The sequence below is a fragment of the Muscardinus avellanarius genome, assembly GCF_963383645.1.
Source record: "Muscardinus avellanarius genome assembly, chromosome: 1".
In the NCBI taxonomy this organism is placed as follows: domain Eukaryota; kingdom Metazoa; phylum Chordata; class Mammalia; order Rodentia; family Gliridae; genus Muscardinus; species Muscardinus avellanarius.
In genome coordinates this window covers 230,644,769-230,666,866 of record NC_137786.1, presented here as the reverse complement: position 1 = coordinate 230,666,866, position 22,098 = coordinate 230,644,769, and the positions used below count along the sequence as shown (strand labels likewise).

Sequence of the window (22,098 nt, the reverse complement as noted above, 5' to 3'; positions counted from 1 at the left end):
TCACGATGCTGAAGAGTCATGTAGATTACAGCTGTATATTTACTGTATTAAAATTATTCAGCCAAGCCGGGCGTGGTGGCGCACGCTTGTGATCCCCGCGCTTGGGAGGCAGAGACAGGAGGATCGCGCAGGTTCGAAGCCAGCCACGCGCGCTGGCTTAGGAGACCCTGTTTCCAAATAAAAATGCAAAAATAGGTCTGGGAGTATAGCCCGGAGGTAGAAGGGCTTCCAGGAACCCCAGTACCACCAAAAAAAAAAAAAAAAAAATTATTCAGCCAAACCGGGCGTGGTGGCACACGCTTGTAATCCCAGCATTCGGGGGACTGAGACAGGAGGATGGCGGTTCGCAGCCAGCCTCAGCTACTTAGTGAGGCCCTTTGCAACTCAGTGAGACCCTGTTTCAAAATAGAGAATTTTAAAAAATGGGGATAGGGGTGTAACTAAGAGGTATAATGTCCCTGAGTTCCATCCCCAGTACTGCAAAAATAAATAAATAACTTAACCTGGCGTGGTAGTACACGCCTGTAATCACAATACTTGGGAGGCTGAGATAGGAGGATCACAGTTTGAGGACACCCCCAGCAAGTAGTAAGACTCTTGACAGCCTACCAAGACCTTGTTTCAAAATAAAAATAAGATTAGGGTGTATCTCAGAGGTAGAATGCATCTGGGTTCAATCCCCAACACAACAAAATGAATGGATGAATGAATGAATTAATGCGATAAAAAATAATTCGTATTTACTGTATTGAAATTAGACCTGAGCTGGCTGGAGGGGCACACAAGTAAGCCCAGTACTTGGGAAGCTGAGACAGTAGGGTCGCAGATCTGAGGACAGCCTCAGCAATTTGATGAGACTCCATCAATCAACCTAGGGAAGACCTTGTTACAAAATAAAAACAAAATAGGACCGGGCTGAGTTCAACCACCAGCGCCATCACACACACACAAAAGAACCGAGCCCCGTCACAGGTCTGTGATCTCAGCGCTGGGGCGGGGAAACAGGACCGCTAGCACTGGCAACTCAGTAAGATCCTGTTTCAAATTTAAAATTAAAAAAAAAAGGTTGGGGGTATAGCTCAGTGGCAGAATGTCTGAATTCAGTCCCCAGAACCATAATAAATGAACAATAAAAATAAAACTGAATTGAAACGGAAAGGATGTTAAAATGTTAATTTATTCAAAATGACTTTATGAAGCGTGCGGGGATGCACACCTGAATCCATACTTGGGGGCTGGGACAGGACTGCAGTTCATGGCCAGCCTCAGCAATTCAGCGAAACCCTATGCAAATTGCTAAGCTCCTGTTTCCAAATACAAAATAAAATAGGGCAGGGGATGTAGCTCAGAGATAGAATGTCCCTGAGTTCAATTCCCCAGTACCACAAAGGGGAGGTGGTGGTAGGGCTCGGGATTAAGCTTAATGACAGAATGCCCCTGGGTTCAATCCCAGAACAAAATAATAATTACACAAGCTTGTAATCCCAGCATTCCAGCACTCAGGAGGCTGAGATGGGAGGATCGTGGTTGGGGGACGCAACCACGTACTGCAAATTAATAATAATAATAATAATAATAATAATAATAATAATACGACCGAACCAATTACCACTATAAATGACATTTTAGGATAGCTATTTTGCAACATATCAATTCAATATATATTATCAAAATAAAATTCCAGTAAATTAAGTAACTTTTTTTGTTTGATTGGGTGTTTCTTCATTTTTCTGGTGATACTGGGAATGAAACCCAAAGGCATTCTATCTCAGACAGACAGACAGACAGACACACACACACACACACACACGCACTTGCCTTTTTGTATGTGTGTGGTACTGGGGATTGAATCCAGGGACATTCTATATCTGATTTATACCCCAGTCCAGCTGGGCGTGGTGGCGCACGCTTGTAATCCCCGCGCTTGGGAGGCGGAGACAGGAGGATCGCGCAGGTTCGAAGCCAGCTGCGTGCGCTGGTTTAGGAGACCCTGTTTCCAAAATGAAAATGTAAAAAATAGGTCTGGGAGTGTAGCCCGGAGGTAGAAGGGCTTCCAGGAACCCCAGTACCACCAAAAAAAAAAAAAACCCAGTCCAATTTTACTTTTACTTGGAAACAGGGTCTCACTAAACTGCTGAGGCTTCCAACCTGCAACCCTGGGATTAAGCACTGGGATTACAAGCGTGTGCCACCACTCCCGGCTGCTTATGAATTTACTTTTAAAAGCCCCTGGGTTCCACCCTCAATACCACAAAAAGAAAAGAAAAGAATAGAAAAGAAAGAAAGAAGAAAAAGGTAAGTACAAACTGGACTTGCTGGCACAGGTTTGCGATCCCAGCACTTGGCAGGCTGAGATGGGGGGCTGCAGGTTGGAAGCCAGCCTCAGCTATGGAGTGAGGCCCTCTGCAACTTAGTGAGACCCTGTTTCAAAGTAAAGAAATAAAAATAGGGCTGGGGATGTAGCTTGGAGGTAGAAGGTCCTTGGGTTCAACCCCCAGTACCCCCAAAAGAGGCACATTTTATGACACATATGTAACAGCCACAAACACAAGGACCAACGCACAAGGCAGTAAGAATTTTCAGAACGTTGTCATTCAAACAATTTTTCCCCTTCTTTATTTTGAAACAGGGTCTCACTGAGTTGTGGAGGGCCTAAGAGCCGAGGCTGTCCGTGAACGGTGATCCTCCGGTCTCAGCCTCCCGAATGCTGGGATTACAAACGAGCGTCACCACGCCCGGCTTAATTCAAACCATCCTATAACGTTACTGGCCAGTGTTTTTCCTCTGGGGATACTTGTGTGTGTTACTGGGGATTGAACCCGGGGGTGCTCTATCTCTGAGCTATACTTTCAGCCCTTTTTTAAAAATTCTGATATATGTCCTACCAAAACTGCAATCTGTTTCAGCCTCCCAAGTACTGGGAGAACAGGTATGTGCCACCACCCCACCCCACCCCACCCCACCCCACCCAGCCTGACTAGTATTCTCTTTCTTTTTTCTATTTTGGTGCTGGGGATAGAGCCCGGGGGCATTCTACCGCTAAGATACACCCTTAGCCCTACTTTATTCTTATTTTGAAACAAGGTCTTGCTACTTGTAGAGGCTGTCCTCAAATCTGCAATCCTCCTGTCTCAGCCTCCCAAGTACTAAGATTATAAGCATGTGCCACCACACCCAGCTGTGACCAGTAGTCTTTATTTACTTACTTACTTATTTATTTTTGCAGTGCTGAGGGTGGAACCCAGGAGCATTCTACCTCCAAGTGACACCCCCAGCCCTATTTGTTTTTCTTTACTTTGAAAAAGGGTCTCACTGAGTTGCAAAGCTGGCTTCAAATCTGCATGATCTTCCTGTCTCAGCCTCCCAAATACTGGGTTACAAGCGTGTGCCACCACACCCAGCTTGACCTTTAAAAGTGTCAAGGAAACAGAAGCCGTGCAAAGACTAAGAAAAGAGCCAGGCCTGGTGGCAATGTCTAAAACTCCAGTACTTGTGTGCCACCACATCCAGCTTGACCATTACTTAATATGTATATACTAAAATATCACTACACTCCATAAATATGTGCATTCTTTTCATTGAAAAATAAATTTTAGCGCCGGGCATGGGGGCGCACGCTTGTACTCCCCGCGCTTGGGAGGTGGAGACAGGAGGATCGCGTAGGTTCGAAGCCAGCTGCCCTGGCTTCAGAGACCTTGTTTCCAAATAAAAATATAAAATAGATCTGGGAGTGTAGCCTGGAGGTAGAAGGGCTTCCAGGAACCCAGTACCACCAAAAAAAAAAAAGAAAAAAAAAAAAAGAAAAAGAAATCTTAAAAATTCACAATGGCAGGGGAAAAAAAAAAAATCAATGAACAAGTACTAACATATTAATGAAAAAAGAAAAAGTAAGTATAAAAACTGAAACATGGAACCAGGACCACACCAGTACTTAGGAGGCTGAGACAGGAGAATCACAGGTTCAAACCACAGATTCAAGGACAGCCTTGACAAATCCCCAGTAAAACGCACACGCACGCACGCACGCACGCACGCACGCACGCACACGATGGTATAAAAAGTGATAGGATGTAACTGTAAGTGTAATAAGGCCCTTGGGTTGGATTTCTAGCACCAAACAAACACAAGCCATGGGACCAGCGCTCTAGGCATCAGCAGGCCACCAGCCAACTTCGATCAGGGAAGGACTGTCTTCCTGAGACCCCCGCAGGGTTGCACGGGCCGGAGGGGGCGAAGGCGGAGCACGTGACCACTGCAGTGTCCAGCAGATCGCGCAGTGCCCTCAAGAGTGGCTTTCTCACTCTTTGGTCTCTACAACTCTATACCTAAAGTATTTTTGAGGACTGCAAAAATCTTTTGATTTTGTAAATTATTTATAGCTATCCATCCATAGCTACCTTATTAAAGCTACCTAATTAAAACTGACCTTGGGGACTCAGGATGTCGCCATGTCCCACCCATCCCCCCCTCCGCCCACCGCATCCACCCAAGTGTTGAGACTCCAGGCATCACTACCACGCCAGGAAACACACACACTGGAAATCATACGCATTCACTCATCAAATCAACAAGAAACCCATCTCACGTTTATACAAAAAGCCCTACTTTATGGAAAAACTCTATTTCTTGACAACAAGAGCAACACCGCCTGACATTTCTGAGCATCCCCTTCACGTCCGCCGAAAGGACGACAGTGACTCCTCCCACCTGCTTCTGCATCCAGTGAGCATATATACGGCTCTGTCTTAAGTATCTCAAGGAAATTAGACTTCACCAGACATACTTAAAAAGTGGAGTTTATTATTTATTTATTGTGGTACTGGGGACGGAACCCAGGGGCACTCTACCTCTGAGCTACACTCCCAGGCCTATGTTTTATTCTTTATTTTGAAACTGGGTCTCATTGAGTTGCAAAGGGCCTCACTAAGTAGCTGAGGCTGTCCATAAACCACGATCCTCCTGTCTCCGCCTCCCGAATGCTGGGATTACAAGCGTGTGCCACCACGCCTGGCAGAAAAATGAAGTTTAACAGCCTTTGAGATACTAAGACCAAAATCCGTGAGGATGTTCTTCTTTGATACTAGAACAAAACTCAAGAGGTAGTTTTTTTGTTTTGTTTTTTTTCAGTACTGGAGATTGAATCTAGGGGCATTCTACCTCTGAGCTACATTCCCAGCCATATTTTTTATTATTTTGAAACAGGTTCTCAATAAATTGTGAAGGGCCTCACTAAGTAGCTGAGGCCTTCCAGGAACTGTGATCCTCCTGTCTCAGCCTCCCGAATGCTGAGATGACAAGAGTGCGCCACCACGCCCGGCTTCAAGAGGTCATTTTTAAAGGCCAGTCACAGCCGGGCGTGGTGGCGGCGCACACGTCATCCCAGTATTGGGAAGCTGAGACAAAAGAATCACAGGTTTGAGGACAGCCTGGGCAAGGAGAGAGACTCTCGTTAACCCGGTGAGACCCTGCTTCAAAATAAAAATCAAAGCAGGACTGAGATGTAGCTCAGGCAGAATGCCTCTGAGCTCAATCCCTGTCAGTCATTCAGCCCCTCCCCACTCCAAAAAGGCCAATCACAAAGTAGAATCTTAAATTTTATCAATAAACCTTTAGGATACTTTTACGTTAAAATCATTTAGTCATCTTACATTTCTTTTTCTTTTTTTTTGCAGGTCCAGGGGCATTTGACCTCCGAGCTACACCCCCTGCCCTGTTTTTTATTCTTTATTTTGAAAAAGGGTCTCAGTAAGTTGCGGAGGGCCTCACTGAGTATCTGAGGCTGCCTGCGAGCTGCGATCCTCCGGTCTCAGCCTCCTGAATGCTGGTATGCTGGTAGTACAAGCGTGCGCCCGCCACGCCCGGCTAGTCATTTTACATTTCAAACAGTTCTCTTATCCCACTGGTAATCCGGAAAATATTTATTCACGGAATTATGTAGAATTTCCGAATATTGATGTTTTACACAGTATCAAAAAGTCATATAGAAATTTTCCAAAATTCTAATTTTTGCTCGACAACTTGAAATTGTGTGTGTGTGTGTGTGTGTGTGTGTGTGTGTGTGTGTGTGTGTGTAATTGGGGGTGGAATCTAGGGGCTTTTCTACCTCCGGGCTATACTCCCAGACCTATTTTATACTTTATTTGGAAAGAGGGTCTCACTAAGTAGCTGAGGCTGGCTTCGAACCTGTGTGATCCTCCTGTCTCAGCCTCCCAAGTGCTGGGATTACAAGCCCAGGGCTGAGCTGTAGCTCAGTGGCGCAGTGCCACTGGTTTCAATCCCCAGTACTGAAAAGAAGAAAAGAGTGAGGCCCTGCATAGTGGCGCACGCTTGTAATCCCAGTACTTGGGAGGCTGAGACATGAGGATCTCAGGTTCGAAGCCAGCCTCAGAAGCTTAGTGAGGCTCTCAGCAACTTAGTGAGACCCTGTTTCCAAATTTAAAAAATATATAAAAAATAGGCCTGGAGGTATAGCTTGGAGGTAGAAGGTACCTGGGTTCCATCCTCAGTACCACAAAAAAAAAAAAAAGAAGAAAAAAAAAGAAATTATTCAAAACATTTTCAAGTTTAAATAATTACAGATTATCCATTGTTTATTATTTTAAGTAAAAATAATGATCTGTTCAGTAGCAGTGCTTCATGGGTACTTTGTATTTCATTACCCAGGACAGTAAAGGAACCATGGTAGTGCACACCTGTAATTCCAGGACTGAGAGGCTGAGACAGGAAGATTACAGGTTTGAGGTCAGCCTTACCAGTTTAACGAGAATGTTTCAAAATTAAAAAATAAGCTGGGCGTGGTGGCGCAAGCTTGTAATCTCAGCATTTGGGAGGCTGAGACCAGAGGATCGCGGTTTGTGGACAGCCTCAGCTACTTAGTAAGACCCTCCGTAACTTAGTGAGACCCTGTTTCAAAATAAAGAATAAAAACAGGGCAAGGGTGTAGCTCGGACGTCAAATGCCCCAGGGTTTCATCCCAGACCTGCAAAATAAAATAAAATATAATAAAAATAAAATAAAACAGGGGTGTAGCTCAGAGGTAGAAAGCTTGTGAGTTCAATCCCTAGGACTACAAAAAAGTTATTCAACCCTTTATGTACTTATCACCACTTGTGTCTATTGCTGAGCATTCACATAAAAGAAATTATTCTTGGAAGAGTCGCTAATTAAGCAAATCAAGCCGTAACTGAGGACCTACTTGTTAGGTAGAAAGTAAATTCCGTAGCAAGTTATTAACTTGGTCTTCAAGTTGACAGCTCTTTATTCTACAGGTCCTGTAACATCAAAGTGGCGCTGCCTTGAATCCTACTGCTTTTCGTCCAGTGTGCATCCAGGAGAGTGGGGTGCACACCTGAGAGCCCCAGTACTTGGGAGGCTGAGACAGGAAGAGCACAGATTCAACATCTGCCTTAGCAATTTAGCAAGACTCTCAGAAGCCTAGCAAGACCCTGTTTCAAAACTTAAGAAAATCATCATAAAAAAGGGCTGGGTGTTGTAGCTTAGAGGCAGAATGTCCCTGGGCTCAATCCCTACTACAAGACGGAGAGACAGGGAGAGACAGGGAGAGACAGAGACAGAGAGAGAATCAGCCAAGACCGGATCAGTCTCTTTAGCTACTGCGTATCTCCAGCCAAAGCAAGGTGGTCACTTACCCAAGACAAAGGCATCAGTGACTTTTTAATCTCTAGTTTGAAAAGCCGGAAGAAATTTTAGCTTTTAAAGTGCTCATAAACTGGGCGTGGTGGCGCACACTTGTAATCCCAGCACTTGGGAGGCTGAGACAGGAGGATTGTGGTTTGTGGCAGCCTCAGCTACTTAATGAGGTCCTTGCAACTCAGTGAAACCCTGTTTCAAAATAAAGAATAAAAAATAGGGCAGGGGGTGTAGCTCGGAGATTGAATGCCTCTGGGTTCCATTCCAGACCCGCAAAAAAAAAAAAAAAAAAAAAAGATTGGGGTTTAGGTAAATGCTGATGGGTTCAACCCCTTGTACCTAATAATAATAATAATAATAATAATAATAATAGTAATAAAATGTGCTTATAATAGAAATACTGTTCAATTCCTTTTTCTTTAAATTCTGAATGACTGAACTGGCAACAATACTGCAACCTGACTGACACCCTAATATTGTACAAAATATTGCACAAAACAGAAGACGACACTTTTTTTTTTTTATCCCGGGGATTGAACCCAGAGGCATTCTACCTCCAAGCCACATCACTAGCCTTATTTTACTTATTATGGAAACATGATCTCACTAGGTTGCTGAGAGTCCCACTAAGTTGTCCAGGCTGGCTTTGGACCAGGGATTCTCCACTCTTAGCCCCCTAAGAACTGGGATTACAAGTGTGTACCACCACACCCTACTCAAGAAGACACATTCACATCCATAAGGATGAGAAGATAGCTTTCATTATAATTTAATTTCTTTTTTTTTCAGTCTTATTTGTAGTTTTGCCCAGTTTCTCTGGAGTTTTTTTTTTTTGTTTTGTTTGTTTGTTTGTTTTTTTGCAGTTCTGGAAAACACTGAAGGCATTTGACCTCCAAGCTACACCCCCACCCTAGTTTTTTTATTCTTTAATCTGAAACCGGGTCTCACTGAGTTGCGGAGGGCCTCACTAAGTAGCTGAGGCTGTCTGCGAACCGCGATCCTCCGGTCTCAGCCTCCCGAATGCTGGGATCAAAAGCGTGCACCACCGCGCCCCGCTTCTCTGGAGTTTACTTTAGTATCTTTCAACAGAAGTTGCAGCTATGGGTTGGACAAAGAAGTCATCTCCTTTTTAAACCAATAATCCATCCTTAAATATTAGCGATATATTACAAACTTTTTTCTATTTTACAATAAAGTAGGATTAAATGCTAAAATAAGTTAGAAATAATTTTTTCCCAGTACTGGAGATGGAACCCAGGGGCATTCTACCTCTGAGTGACACCCCCAGCACTATATTTCATTCTTTTTTTTTTTCTTTTTTTTTTTTGGTGGTACTGGGGATGGAACCCAGGGGCCTTCTACCTCCAGGCTACACTCCCAGACCTATTTTATATTTTATTTGGAAACAGGATCTCTTAAGCCAGCAGAGGTTAGCTTCGAACCTGCGCGATCCTCCTGTCTCAGCTCCCAAGCACAGGATTACAAGCGTGCGCCACCACGCCCGGCTCTTTTTTATTCTTTACTTTGAAACAGGGTCTCACTAAGTAGCTGAGGCTGGACATGAATGGTGATCCTCTAGTCTCAGCCTCTCGAATGCTGGGATTACAAGCCTGCGCCACCACGCCCAGCTTAGAATATATAAAATTTTAATGCAAAGTTCTCCCAAATGCTTTTACAAGTAAGTTTTACAAGTGTACTTACTTCTTGCTTTATTTCCTCAAATGTGCCATGAAAATGCTGGGATTTCAAAATAATGACTTGTTAGACAACAAGGAGGTCTACAGAGAAACGACAGCAGGTGTGACCAACGCGAGCCCGCTGGGCCGGGGCAGCAGAGCGGGTGGGCCTTCCTAGCAGACACCAGGCCTGAGGTGCATCCCCAGCGCCGCCAACAACAACCGCTAGTAGGAGCATGACAGAAATACCAAGGATAACTGAAGTCATCGCTGAAAACTTGTTACACCTGAAAGCACTACTTTACAAACTGCAGCAAATTCAAGAACATAGAATTCCACACTGCGCCAGCCATCAGGGATGACGCCACGCTGTTGAGCACTTGGGACGCTGCACCGCATGCTGGTGAGGAACGAGGGAAGGGAGCGAATACCTGCTCACGTTATGAGGACGGTTTCCATTTCACGTGCCACCTGAAAAGGACCCCCAAGCCACATTCAGAACCAAATTCAACATTGTAACACCCAAAATTAATAAGCAACTTTCCAGATCTCCTGAAACTTAGGACATTCCTGACCTCCAAGGAAACAGTCCAGAATTGCTTAGACTCTCACAAGAGAAACCAAGCCAGGATCCTGTCCCTAACAAGGTCAGGTCCACAAGCCTGGCTTTACTGAGGAGGGTGACTCCACAGACATAAAAAGAACGTTTTCTAAAGCAGTAAATCCTTAACTTTACAGAAATTAAAGGAATGGGAAAAAAGAAGGGTCAGTGGCTCTAGTCTCTGTGTGAAGGAGCTCTCAAGCCAGCAAATCCCTGTCGGGAGCCATGCTACAAGAGGCACGGGGACAGACAAGGGAGAGGGACAAACAGATGAAAACCCTAGGTGGGTCAGAACGCGGATAATGAAGGAAGGGAGTTCACACCGAATCGCCGGGGGCGGGGACTTCAGGTTAGTGGAGGGGTCAAAAGTTAAGAGTAAATAAAATACAGCTAAAGAAAATCCCCCATGAGCTCTGAACTGATGCTGTTACCTTTTCCCCTGGATATAACCATAGTGTGAAAATACCTAGCAACTTATCTGTTGTTTTAACAAGGCATTCCCACTTCAGGGTCTGCAGGAGATCTAGAAATAGGAACCAGTGGAAACTACACTCCCAGCCCAAGATTCAAAGTCTACCAATTCCCAAGCATCTTAGAAATGGCTAGTCTCTTCAGACCCCTGAAAGGGGAGGTAAAAGGTAATCAGCTCCTGCCCTCCTGGGCCCTTCTGCTAGGGAAAGAAGCAGCTGCACTCGTGTGCTGACAAGCCCCATGTGGTCAGCAGAGAAGCAGGGAGGCTTCTCCTGTGGCTAAATGGCGAGTGCGTGATGAAGGAAATCTCTGTACTTGGTGGGACCTTGCAGAAAGGAACCCTAGGGCTCCCCTGTAACACCTGGATCCCACCTCACCTAAGCTCTGCTGACCTAGGATTTGGCCTTTTGGCCCTGGAGGAAGCTGCACATCCAGCAATATTCATGGCACACAAATCTGGGTGGAGCCTGGTGTAGGGGTACAGGCCAGTAATCTCATTACTTGGGAGGCTGACACAGGAGGATCACAGGTTCATGCCAACCTCTGCTACTTAGTTAAGCACTACACAACTTAGTGAGACCCTGTTTCAAAATAAAAACATAAAGGGCTGAGGTGTAACTCAGAGGCAGAATACTCCTGGGTTCAATCCTCAGTACCACAAAAAATTATCATATATACATATATATATATATATATGCATATAAAATAAAAGTGAAAAATAAAAAGGGCTGCGGGTGTAGCTCAGAGGTGGAACACCCCTGAGTTCGATCTTCACTAACTACCTAATTAAATAAATCTTAGAAACAAGAACAGAAATGGGTCAGGCGTAGTGGCGCAAACTTGTAATCCCAGCATCTGGGAGGCTGAGACCAGAGGATCCCGGTTCGCAGACAGCCTTAGCTACTTAGCAAGGCCCTCTGCAACTCAGTGAGACCCTGTTTCAAAATAAAGAATAAAAATAGGGCTGGGGATGCAGCTCAGAGATAGAATGCCCCTGGGTTCCACCCCCAGTGCCAGGAGGAAAAGAAAAACACACACAAAAAAAATAGTAGACAGGCATGGTAGCAGACAGTTGTAATCCCAGTACTTGGGAGGCTGAGACAGGAGGATCACACAGAATCAAAGCCAGCCTCAGCAGCTTAGTGAGGCTCTCAGCAACTTAGTGAGACCCTGTTTCCAAATAAAAAGTAATATAAAAAGCTGGGCACGGTGGCGTACGTTTGTAATCCCAGCATTAGGAAGGCTGAGACCAGAGGATCGCTTTTTGCAGACAGCCTCAGCTATTTAGTGAGGCCCTCCGCAACTCAGTGAGACCCTGTTTCAAAATAAAGAATAAAAAATTGGGCAGGGGGTATAGCTCAGAGGTCAAATGTCTCTGGGTCCCATCCCCAGACCCGCTTAAAAATAAAAATTAAAAAATTATATATATATATATAATAGGTCTGGGAGTGTAGCCCAAAGGTAAAAGGTACCTGGGTTCCATTCCCAGTACCACCAAAAAAAAAAAAAAAAAAAAAAAGAAGAAGAATCATCATCTGTGCTGGGCATGGTAGCGCACACTTGTAATCCCAGCATTTGGGAGGCTGAGGCCGGAGAATGGAGGTTCGCGGACAGTCTCAGCTACTTAGTGAGGCCTTTTGCTACTCAGTGAGACCCTATTTCAAAATAAAAAATAAAAAAACTAGGGCAGGGGGTAGGGGGTGTAGCTCGGAGGTCAAATGCCCCTGGGTTCCATCCCCAGTCCAAAAAAAAAAAAAAAAAAAAAAAAAATCAGCTGTGGGACCCCAAAGGCTGGCAGATGCCAGGGAAAACAAGACTCAACTAATTACAGAGAAGTCCCAATATACATCCCTTCTACTGAGGCAGAGCTGTCTCAACTAGAACAATAATGCCAATGATTATCATTATTGCAGCATCCAAAATTAAGAGGTATAAACGCTGCCCTGAGGATCCGCGTGGACAGAGGCCACGCCGCAGGCACTGCTCCAAGGGCTTCATGTAGTCATTAGCTCTTAATGCTCACAACTAGATCCACCATGTTTACTCCCATTTCACAGACGAACAAACAGGCACAGAGGGGTTGGAAGCTAAGGGCACACGCAGCGGAGGCTGAGCAGGAGGGGAGGCAGGGAATCCCGCTGCCACGCTTGCTCTTACCCACAGTGGAACCGCTTACTGCAAGTGGAAAAGTGCTGAGATCTCGTCTCAATTCTGCCAGAAGCTCAACTCAATCAGTGCAGTGTGCCAGACCCAGCGGGCCGGCTTCTTGGTGCCTGGAGAAGCAGCCGCTCCAGCTCTCAAGGGGGCTGGGGTCCAGCTCCGTGGTAGGGCGCTGGCCTCACTTGCAGGAGGCCTGGATTCCATCCCCAGTCCCTGCTATCAAACACTCATGAGGAAAGAAAAGGCAGCAACCCACGCCTGCCTCCAACACTACAGGCACAGACAGCCAAACAGTGGCCATCTGGGGGAGGCGGGGCGCGAGGCACAAGCAAAGGTCTACATGTGGAGGAAAAGGGGGACACTCACAGTGGTACTCAGGAAAAGCGGAGTAGGTCACTGTGGCAGTGACATGAGAAGCCAGCCCCCACAGACGGCACAGCCTGGAGCGGCTGCAGGTGGCTTTACACACTCATTACCAAACTTCCTATTTGGGGACTTGCTGGGCAACGAGACTGGAAAACAACCCTGCTCCATTAGCACTGGCGGTGGTCACAAGAACCCCGGCATCTGAGGGCTCACGTCTCTTTCTCTTTCCTTGAGAAGGATTTCTCACTGCTGCTTAGGAAGCGCCAGCACCAGGCCGCAGACACCTCCTACCTTTCCTACAGGCACCCAGCCTGGGGACGGGGAGTGGGGCAGTTCCCGGGGAGTGGGACAGTTCCCGGCGGCCCAAGCTCCTGTGAGCCGCCAAGGATCAAAAGCTGTTCTCCCAAACCCTTCCCCTGCAGGCCTGGAGAGCGCCCCATTCACTGACCCGAGGGGTCTGGCATCTCACTGACTCTAGCAGCTAGACCACAGCAGCCAGTACCTTCCAGACCCACAAACGAGGGGCCAACCACAGACCAAGACCCTTCCTTCTGGCCAGGGTAGGGAGACCTTTGCCACGGTGGGCATTGGGAAGAGGGCTGAAGTAAGAAGTTGTGCCTTAGCCAGGCATGGCGGCGCACGCTTGTAATCCCCACGCTTGGGAGGCTGAGACAGGAGGATCACACAGATCCGAAGCCAGCCTCAGCTACTTAGTGAGACCCTGTTTCCAAACAAAGTCTAAAATAGGTCTGGGAGTGTAGCCCGGAAGTAGAAGAGCCCCTGGGTTCCACCCCTGTCCAAAAAAAAAAAAAAAAGTTGTGCCTTACAGCTTCCAGTGAACTTGTATAAAACAGACCCGTTGCAAGGAGTGGAGAGAAAGCCCCCTTCACAGGAGTGGGAGCCCAGCTGTGACCCACTAGTATCTGGGGGCGGGGCGTTGTTTATAGACATCTCCCAGACTCACGCTTGGGTGAGCATAGCCCCAGAGGAGGCAGACCTTTGTATTGTCAACTTCCCAGAGAGCACAGAGGAAAAGAGGCCCAGGCTGCTCAAAACCAGCTTGACTGGTTCTGCAGGGAAGCCCAGGTCTGTTCCACCTTCCTTACTCCAAAAGCAAAAGGCCAAAAAGAGCACTGGTAACCAATCCTCCCTCCTAGCCAAGCCTGCCCTCCTCGCCTTACTCGGGTTGATCCCAGGGGCACTGAGCAACAGCCCCAGCTCTTTCCATTTTACTTCAAGACAGGGTCTTGTTAAACTGCCCAGGCTGACCTGGAACTGTGATCCTCCCTGAGCAGCTGGGATCCCAGGTGAGCACCCTGCACCGGGCTGGGGCGGTTGTCAATACCACTCCTCTTTCTTCTGTCCCCTGTGCAACTGCAGCATCCAGCTCACGGTCTTTTCTACCAAATATTGTGATCCTTTGGCCTTATAAGCCTAAAATTAATAACTTGGCACACAAGAAGAAAAGTATTTCTCTTTGCCTTTTTCGTGTGTGTGTGTGTGTGTTATTGGGATTGAATCCCAAGCATCTCCGAGGTACACCCCCAGCCTTCTACCTCTGAGCTGCATCCCCAGCCCTACTTTTTATTTATTTATTTTTATTCTTTATTTTGAACCGCGGTCTCACTAAGTTGCAGATGGCCTCACCAAGTACCCGAGACTGGATGAGAACCTGTGATCCTCCTGTCCCACCTTCCAAGTACTGGGATTACAAGCCTGCACCACCATGCCTGGATTCATCTTGCCATTTTCTAATAAGAAATATAAGGACAATTGGAAGGAAGAGAAAATGAGTGCTAGCCCAAAGACAGACATCTGTGGAAAGAACTCCTCACAGATGAGAAACTTCAAACACTCTAGACAAAAACAGACATGCAGATGAAGGGATCTAGTCAATTTACACCCCCAAAAGGAGGAGCTCATCTAGTGGGCATGTAAAGAAACAGGGATACAGCCGGGCGAGGTGGCGCACGATTATAATCCCAGCATTACAAGGAGGATCTCGGTTCAAGGACAGTGAGGCCCTCTGCAACTCAGTGAGACCCTGTTTCAAAATAAAGAATAAAGTATAGGGCAGGGGGTGTAGCTCAGAGGTAGGATGCCCCTGGGTTCCATCCCCAGTACCACACCAGAGAAGAAAGAAAGAGAGGAAGGAAATAAGGAAGGAAGGAAGGAAGGAGAGGGATGCCTCCTCTTCTGAGAGGTAACTGGAAACCAAGAGCCAGATTCTCTCTTGGTGGTGTTTCACACACCTCAGTCTAAAAAATCATCAGCGATGCCAGGTGTAGTGGTGCACACTTGTAATCCCAGTAATTGAGAAGCTGAGAAAGGAAGACAGCTTGTTCAAAGTCAGCCTCAGCAAGTTAGCAAGACTCTCCGCAATTTAGTGAGACCCCGTACCCAAACAACAAAACAAAACAAAAAAAGAAAGAAAGAAAAAAAGGGCTGGGGCTGTAGCTTGGAGATAGAACACCCCTGAGTTCAATCCCCAGCACCACAAAAAAAAAAAATAAAAGAAAGATTAGCAGTGACACCCACAGGCTGTGCTGACGCAGGCACTCTGCTGGGAGTTAGGGCTTGAGGGTTAACCTCGGGATAGCCTGCCTCTTCCCATGCCAGCAGCAGGCAAGGGTGATTTCCTCCCCCAGGAGGTGTGTAGAGGCTTACTCTTCCCTGCGCTGAGACAGAAGGGGAAAAATGCACAGCTAACACTTCAGTGACTCACTCGTGTTTGATGAAGGCTGGGAGAAAGCCTGGAGAACCAAGCTTCAAGTGCAAAATGTACAAATACAGGAATCTCCCGTCAAGAGAAGGAAAGTCGGCCACCTATCTGGTGTGTCCTTTTGCTGAGCTTCAAGGAAGGAGGAAGAGCCAGGTTCACACTCCACCCCTCCGCACTGCACACCCCTCTGATTCGTGCTAATAGGAGAGCGATGAACCCAGCCAAACCACCACAGCTACAGGGGTCAACCCCTCTGCACACCTCTCAGAGAGGCCTGGCAGCCCAGCCTCAGCTTAACCAAGTGGGGGGCCTGGGGCTGTGCCTGGGTGCTGCAGGAGACCTCAGCAGGCAGTCTGAGAGGAAAGATGCCCACCCTCTGCCCCTCTCCATCTGCTGAGCTTACTTCATCCCAGCCCATTAGTGGGCTCCAAAGTGCTGCGGGGGGGAGTCCATTTAGCAGAGGCACTATCAGGAGGCCAAAGGTGGCGCCCAGCCCCCGCCCCACTTGTCGATAATGGGCCACAAGTCTGAGGCTTGGCTGCACTCTAGACATAAAATATTCATTCGAGTCGACATAATACATATGTAGGAACGTCGTGGAAGCTCCTGGGAGAAGAGAAATGCCAGCCAGGTGGCTAAGTGCTCAATAAGAAAGAGTTCATGAGGGCCTGGGTTAGTCCTGGTCAAATGCCCACTGAGAACTGGGTTGCTCTGGCCAAAGGGGAAACAGTCTAGCCTGAGAACTTCTGGCTCCAGGAGATCTTCCTCACCATGCAAACTTCAGGCCAACAGACTCTCCATCTTTACTATCTCATGGGCCTCAATTCTGCTTAAGACATTTATGCTGAAAAATCTCTAGCCCAATACGTGTGTGTGTGGGGGGGGGGGTAAGGGGCATTCTACCTCCAAGCTACACTCTCAGCCCTATTTTATTCTTTTATTTTGAAACTTGGTCTCACTAAGTTGTGGAGGGTCTCACCAAGTTGCTGAGGCTGGCGCGAATCTGTGATCGTCCTGTCTCAGCCTCCCAAGTACAGGGATTACAAGTGTGCACCACCATGCCGGGCTTTAGCCCAATCTTTGATCAGCCTGAAAGATCCGAGCAAACCTGAATTTAACCTGAAGCAGGCCAGTTCTCCATGACTTCCTTGTATCCATCTGTTCGGCTACTCCCCAAAGTCCACAGATTGGAGAGAAATTATAATTTGCTAGGGAGTCCCCTTGTTCAGGTTCAAAGGGTCTGACACGGCAATCTCGAGCTCCTGGAGCCCTTGCTCTATTAACACCTCATTTGCAATTTCCAGGGCCCAGCAGGTTAGACCTAGTGGTCACCCACATCCTTCAACAGAAGACAGCAGCCCCACCAAGGAACCCCCGGGCCAGACTCAATGCCCAGCACCCAGGGCACACGCAACCCAGCTCACCAAGCGGGAAGTGGGATGAGAGCTAACCCAGCCGGTGACCTAGAGGACGCCAAAAACAAGGCATTCAGGGCAAGACTGGCCAGAACGGACTGGGGTCCGATGTGTGTGGAGTGGCTCCGTTTTTCTTTCCAGAACCCGAAACTTAGACTTGCCCTCTTCACCAACACTTTCAAACTCTTCTTCCTAGAACTACCTGAAAGAATATTCAGTATCACTCACTCCTTAGAGGAGGGGTGGCACCGCTTCCCTTGACCACTGCAGCAGAAGCCCAGTGGGTAGCAAACGGCCCCCATTTTCTCTCAGGACCGCTCTCAGTTCCTGAGCCCCAGCCAGGGGACAGGTCCAGAGCCCCTCCCCCAGGGCACCGTACCCCTCCCCCGGGGTGCCCGAGAGCTCGAGCTGGCGGCAGGTGAACTCTGGAAGTTGGACCGTTCTCCAACACTTGCCTAGGACTGCTGCTGCTGGCTGGAACACAGTCATCTTGCTGATTGCTTTCAAGACTGCCAAGCCTCCAGGTCAGCAGAGCCATTTGGAAAAGAAGTGAGCAGAAAGTTCAACTCGCAGATGAAGAGCCCCCCAACTACCAGCCCTGGGTCAGAAGCCTTCTGCACAAAGGCAGAAGTCTACGGCTGTGCAAAAGGACCTCTAGAACAAGGTGTCACGAAAATTATCTTGTAGACAGGGCTTGACTTCCTTTTATCTCCTACTTTCACTGTTAGGAGCAGAGTTGACAGCAAACAGGCAATCTCTCCGCGGTGTAAGGTTTATTTTTATTCTTCAACATTTTCTGTGTATGTTTCAGATGTGATCAAAGAGCTCCTAGAAACAGCTTCTTATCAGCCACATTTTTAAAGAACAGCGGAGAGAAAGAGCAAGAAAAGAGATTGGCGACATCCCTGGAGCTTGTTTACCTATTTTCTAAGTGAAACCAGTTTAAATAATTTAAATCTAAAAAGGTGATAGTGGACCACTGGAGGGAGGGAACTGCCCAACCAAGTCCCTTGCTTTTTATTTCCTAACCTTAAGGTTACTGCAATGAGTGACCTCCATGACTACTAGCTAAAATTGCAACAGGACCAAGAAAAAGTGTTTTCCCTTTCACTTGGTGGCACGCTAAAGGAGGCCACTGTTTATGACTGCCCCAGCTGTGTGACCAGAGGAGCTGCTGCTTGTGTCTGGGGAGGCTGAGACAGAAGGATTGTAGGTTCAAGGCCAACTTTAGCAACTCAGTGAGACCCTGTTTCAAAAGAGCCTAGCAAGCACGAGGCTCTGGGTTTGTTCCCCAGCGCTGCCAAAAAAAAAAAAAAAAAAAAAAGCAGCACAGCACCTACTGAGAATAGATGCATCACAGGTTTTTCTTAAGTCTGTGCTTTTACTGGGATGAGACTTAACATGAAGTCCACAGCATGAGTGGCAACCCTGAGAACTACAGAGAACCATGTAGTGCCTCCAGGGAACCTAAGTCCATAAACCGTAGACACAGGATGAGTAATTCATAATTCGGAACAGGATGATAATGTATGCAGCCCCTGCTCTGGACAAAGTTATCACAGGGCAGCTTACATTCCCAAATGGTCACCGATTACTGCTGTCACGAAATCAGTTGACGTGGCCGAGTCCCCACCACACGCTCAGCAGTATGCTAAGCAAGGAAGGGAGAAAAGCAGGGCACACAAGACTGTGGCCACAACACATGGACATTCAGTAAACAGCACAAGGAAACCACACTGAGGCGACCTCTCTCTCCTGAGCACAATGCTCTCATAGCCCCACTCAGAGAGCAGGCACTCCAGCCACTCCCCAAACGCCCGAGGTGCCAGTCAGTCACTTGGCCTCCTCCTGCCAGTTCCTAATCAGCAGTCTGGAGAAGTTCTCCAGTTAAGCGGGGTCTAACTCGTGAGAAGAACAGAAATGGACCGTGAAACCTCAAGATGACCTAGGGAAAGTGGGTCCTGGTAGGAGAGAACCAACTGGCAGGCAAAAGAGTGTGCGACACAGACCAGGCTCCTGGGTTTCCAAAGACTTCAGTCTCATGCAGAACCAGCTCCCAGACCCAGTGATGAACAAATCGATCCTCCTCTATTTCAGACCCTACTGCAGCCCTGAAGCATACAGTCCAGAAGTAACTGAAGGGCCAGCAAAGGAGAGAACAAGCTGTCAGGATCCTTTTGCTTACCAACTGCCCAGGTGACAGAAAGCAAGGGGAAAACAAGACAAAACAGCAGAGTAAATAAAAGAAGATGCGACTTTCAGAGGAAGAGGTTAGTGTGCAAGAGAGTACAGCAACAGCACTACCCGCATGGGCTAAAGATAAAAGGGAGAAGAATGCAAAAAGCACTGCAGCCTCCGGGCAGAGGAGCTTCTTCAAAACAGATTTTTATTTTGGCCTAGTAAAGTTCACCAAGCAAGGTCTGACAGGCGGGGGACTCTCCACAGGGCAGGCAGAAAGGGATCCTGGGGCCGCCAGAAGAGGGGAGAGGTGGGAAGGTGGAAGCCTCGGGCTCAGAGGTGAGATGATTATGACACAGCAAAGGCGCAGGCTTGGCCGTGACGGCCAGTGTGCAGGGTCACGCAGACAGACACGGCATAAGAAGCTAGCACGCGAATCGCCTGGACTCCCTGGGAATTACAAGGACCAGCCAATAGGGATGGAACGGATGGGGGCACATGGGCGCAGGGAGTAAACATCTGTGCACAGGGCAGGAGCCTGCACATGAAAGTCAACACCTAGCCGGTACCCGCTCCTCAACCCAGGACTTGGGAGGGAGGCTGAGACAGGAGGATCCCAGGTCCAAAGCCAGCCTCGGCCACTCAGTGAGGCCCTGTACAACTTAGTCAGATCCTGTTTCCAAATAGAGAGTAAAATATAGGGCCGGGGGTGGAGCTCGGAGGCACACTGCCCCTGGGTTCTATGCCCAGTACTAAAAATAAAGGCAACACCGAAGAAGAGGTATGGTGAGGTAGAGGGGCTGAGGCTGAGCGACAGGAAGCTGCCAGCGAGGAGGAAGACACCACCGAGAGGCGGCAGGACACCAGAGAGGAGAGACACAGGCATCTGGTTTTCACTGCAGGGCATCAAGACAGAAAAGCAGGGGCTGTGATCCGGTGAGGCTGAGGAAGGACTGAGCAACAGGTTATGTGACCGGCTGGAACGTGTCTTTCCCACAAGGACGGGAGAAAGAGCCCAGGGAGCGGGCTGGAAGAACACTCACAGAAACACAAGGGCCAGGGTCTGACAAGCCGAACCCCAGGGCGAGAGAACAAGGGGGATCCAGAGACTCTGAAGCGAGTGTGCCTGGAACCCCAAAGGCAACCTGTGGGAAAACCACGCGCGTGCCAGCTGTATGAGAAACACGGAAGCGACACATGCCCGAGCCAGGAACCAGGGAGCTCCGGGCGGGCGAGAAGAAGGGCAAGTGAGGAGCAGAGAGTAGGCGAACGATTCGGAAAGGTGCGGAGGGTGGAGCTGGTGGGCTGCGAACAAGAGGGCGAGCACAGTTTGGAAAGGGAAGAGGCAGGGGAGGCACTGCCGGGGAAGTGAGAGGGGCTGGGGCTGGAGAACACACTCCCAGGCCGGGACCCGGAGGGCGCCAAACCAGGGTCCCGGAGAAGCGGTGCGGTGCGGGCGGAGGGGACGCAGGCTAGAACGGTGCAGGGAGAGACGGGTGACAAGCCGCGGCAAACCGCGGGGTGTTGTTCCAAGAGCGGGAGGGTGGCTGCTTTAAGCGTGGGTGGAGGAAGACCAGAAAGGCCCCTGCGAGAAAAAGGGAAGACAGGGGAAGCTGGGGAGGTAACACGGAAGAGCGCAGGAGGGCGGTGAGGGGAAAGGGGGGCTGGCAGAAAGACGAGTGTGCAGCTCGGAATCAGGACAAGGTGGGTCCCAGGATGGGACTCCGGGGCGACGTGCGGGGTGGGCTGGCGCCGGGAGCCAGGTGACAGGGCGGCCGAGGCTCGCGGGCCGGCAGCGGAGGCACGAGCAGGGCGCAGGAGGGAGGAGGCTCCACCAGGTGCAGGGGCCCAGCCAGAGAATTCGGGGAGCCGCCGGAGCTCCTTACCTGCTCCGTGTCCCTCTCGTTCAGCGTGGGTAGGGGGGTCCGGGCGCTGGACATGGCGCCGGTATCTCAGGGGAGGGAACCGAGAAGCTTGGAGGGAGGGAAGGGAAGGCGCGGAGCCCGGCCGGGCGGGGCTTCTCACAGCAGGAGCGCCCGCCGCATGGGCCCCGGCCGGGGGTGCGGGGAGGCCGGGCGGCCGCTCACGCCAGCCCGGGGATGCGCCGCTCGGGCTAGGCCGCGCCGGCTCCGAGCGGCTCCGGACCGCACCCCCCCGACCCCCGGCTGGGCCGCGCCGCCTGCCGCCGCGCCGCGCCGCTCCGCCTACTCCCTCCGCCGCGGCCGGCCGCCCGCCTCGCTCCTCCCCTGCCCTCAGCGGCACCGCTCCGCGCCCGGCACACAGGCAGCCGCCGCCGGACCTGCTGCTCCCAACATGGCCGCCACCACCGCCGGCCTTCGGCTCTTTCCGCCGGCCGCGGCCGGAAACACCCGAAGCGGCAGGAACGGGAGGGGGCGCCTTCTCCGCTCGGCCGCCGACCAGGGCTGGGCTCCGGAAACAGCCGAAGGAAGGAGGCGGCCCCGGGCGCGCGCGCCTCCCGGCCCCCAGGCCCCGGCCTCGGCTCTGTGTACGGAAGCGCACGAAGCGCGCCGGCCCCGCCCACCGCCGCGCCCGGCCCCGCCCACCGCCGCGCCCGCCCGCCTCCCAGCCCCGCCCACCGCCGCGCCCGGCCCCGCCCACCGCCGCGTCCGCCCGCCTCCCAGCCCCGCCCGCCTCCCAGCCCCGCCCACCCGGAGCTGCCTTCGGCGGTTTCCGGAAACACCCGAACGGGCTCCGCGTGCTGGGCCGGTCACGCCCCCGTCCCTAGCCCGGCCGGCGGCGGTCGTCGGTCATTTCCGGCAACACCCGAGGCCCCGAGCGGTCCACCGGGTCTTACTCTTCGTTTCTTTCCGTCAGTTTTCGGGTATTTTCAACACTAGA

General features: G+C 49.7%; 1 protein-coding gene across 6 annotated transcripts in view; it reads right to left on the bottom strand.

Annotated features, from left to right (window-relative positions):
• The window catches only part of MARK2 (microtubule affinity regulating kinase 2), a gene marked incomplete at both ends in the record, with an annotated part of 71,658 nt that extends 50,479 nt beyond the window's left edge, over positions 1–21,179 (bottom strand). For all 6 annotated transcript variants that reach the window (XM_080709485.1, XM_080709486.1, XM_080709487.1 and 3 more), the window contains one exon: positions 21,126–21,179. In XM_080709485.1, the coding sequence (XP_080565611.1) occupies positions 21,126–21,179 (54 nt within the window). The remainder of the gene's footprint in view (positions 1–21,125) is intronic.
• Between the last annotated feature and the right edge of the window lie 919 nt (positions 21,180–22,098).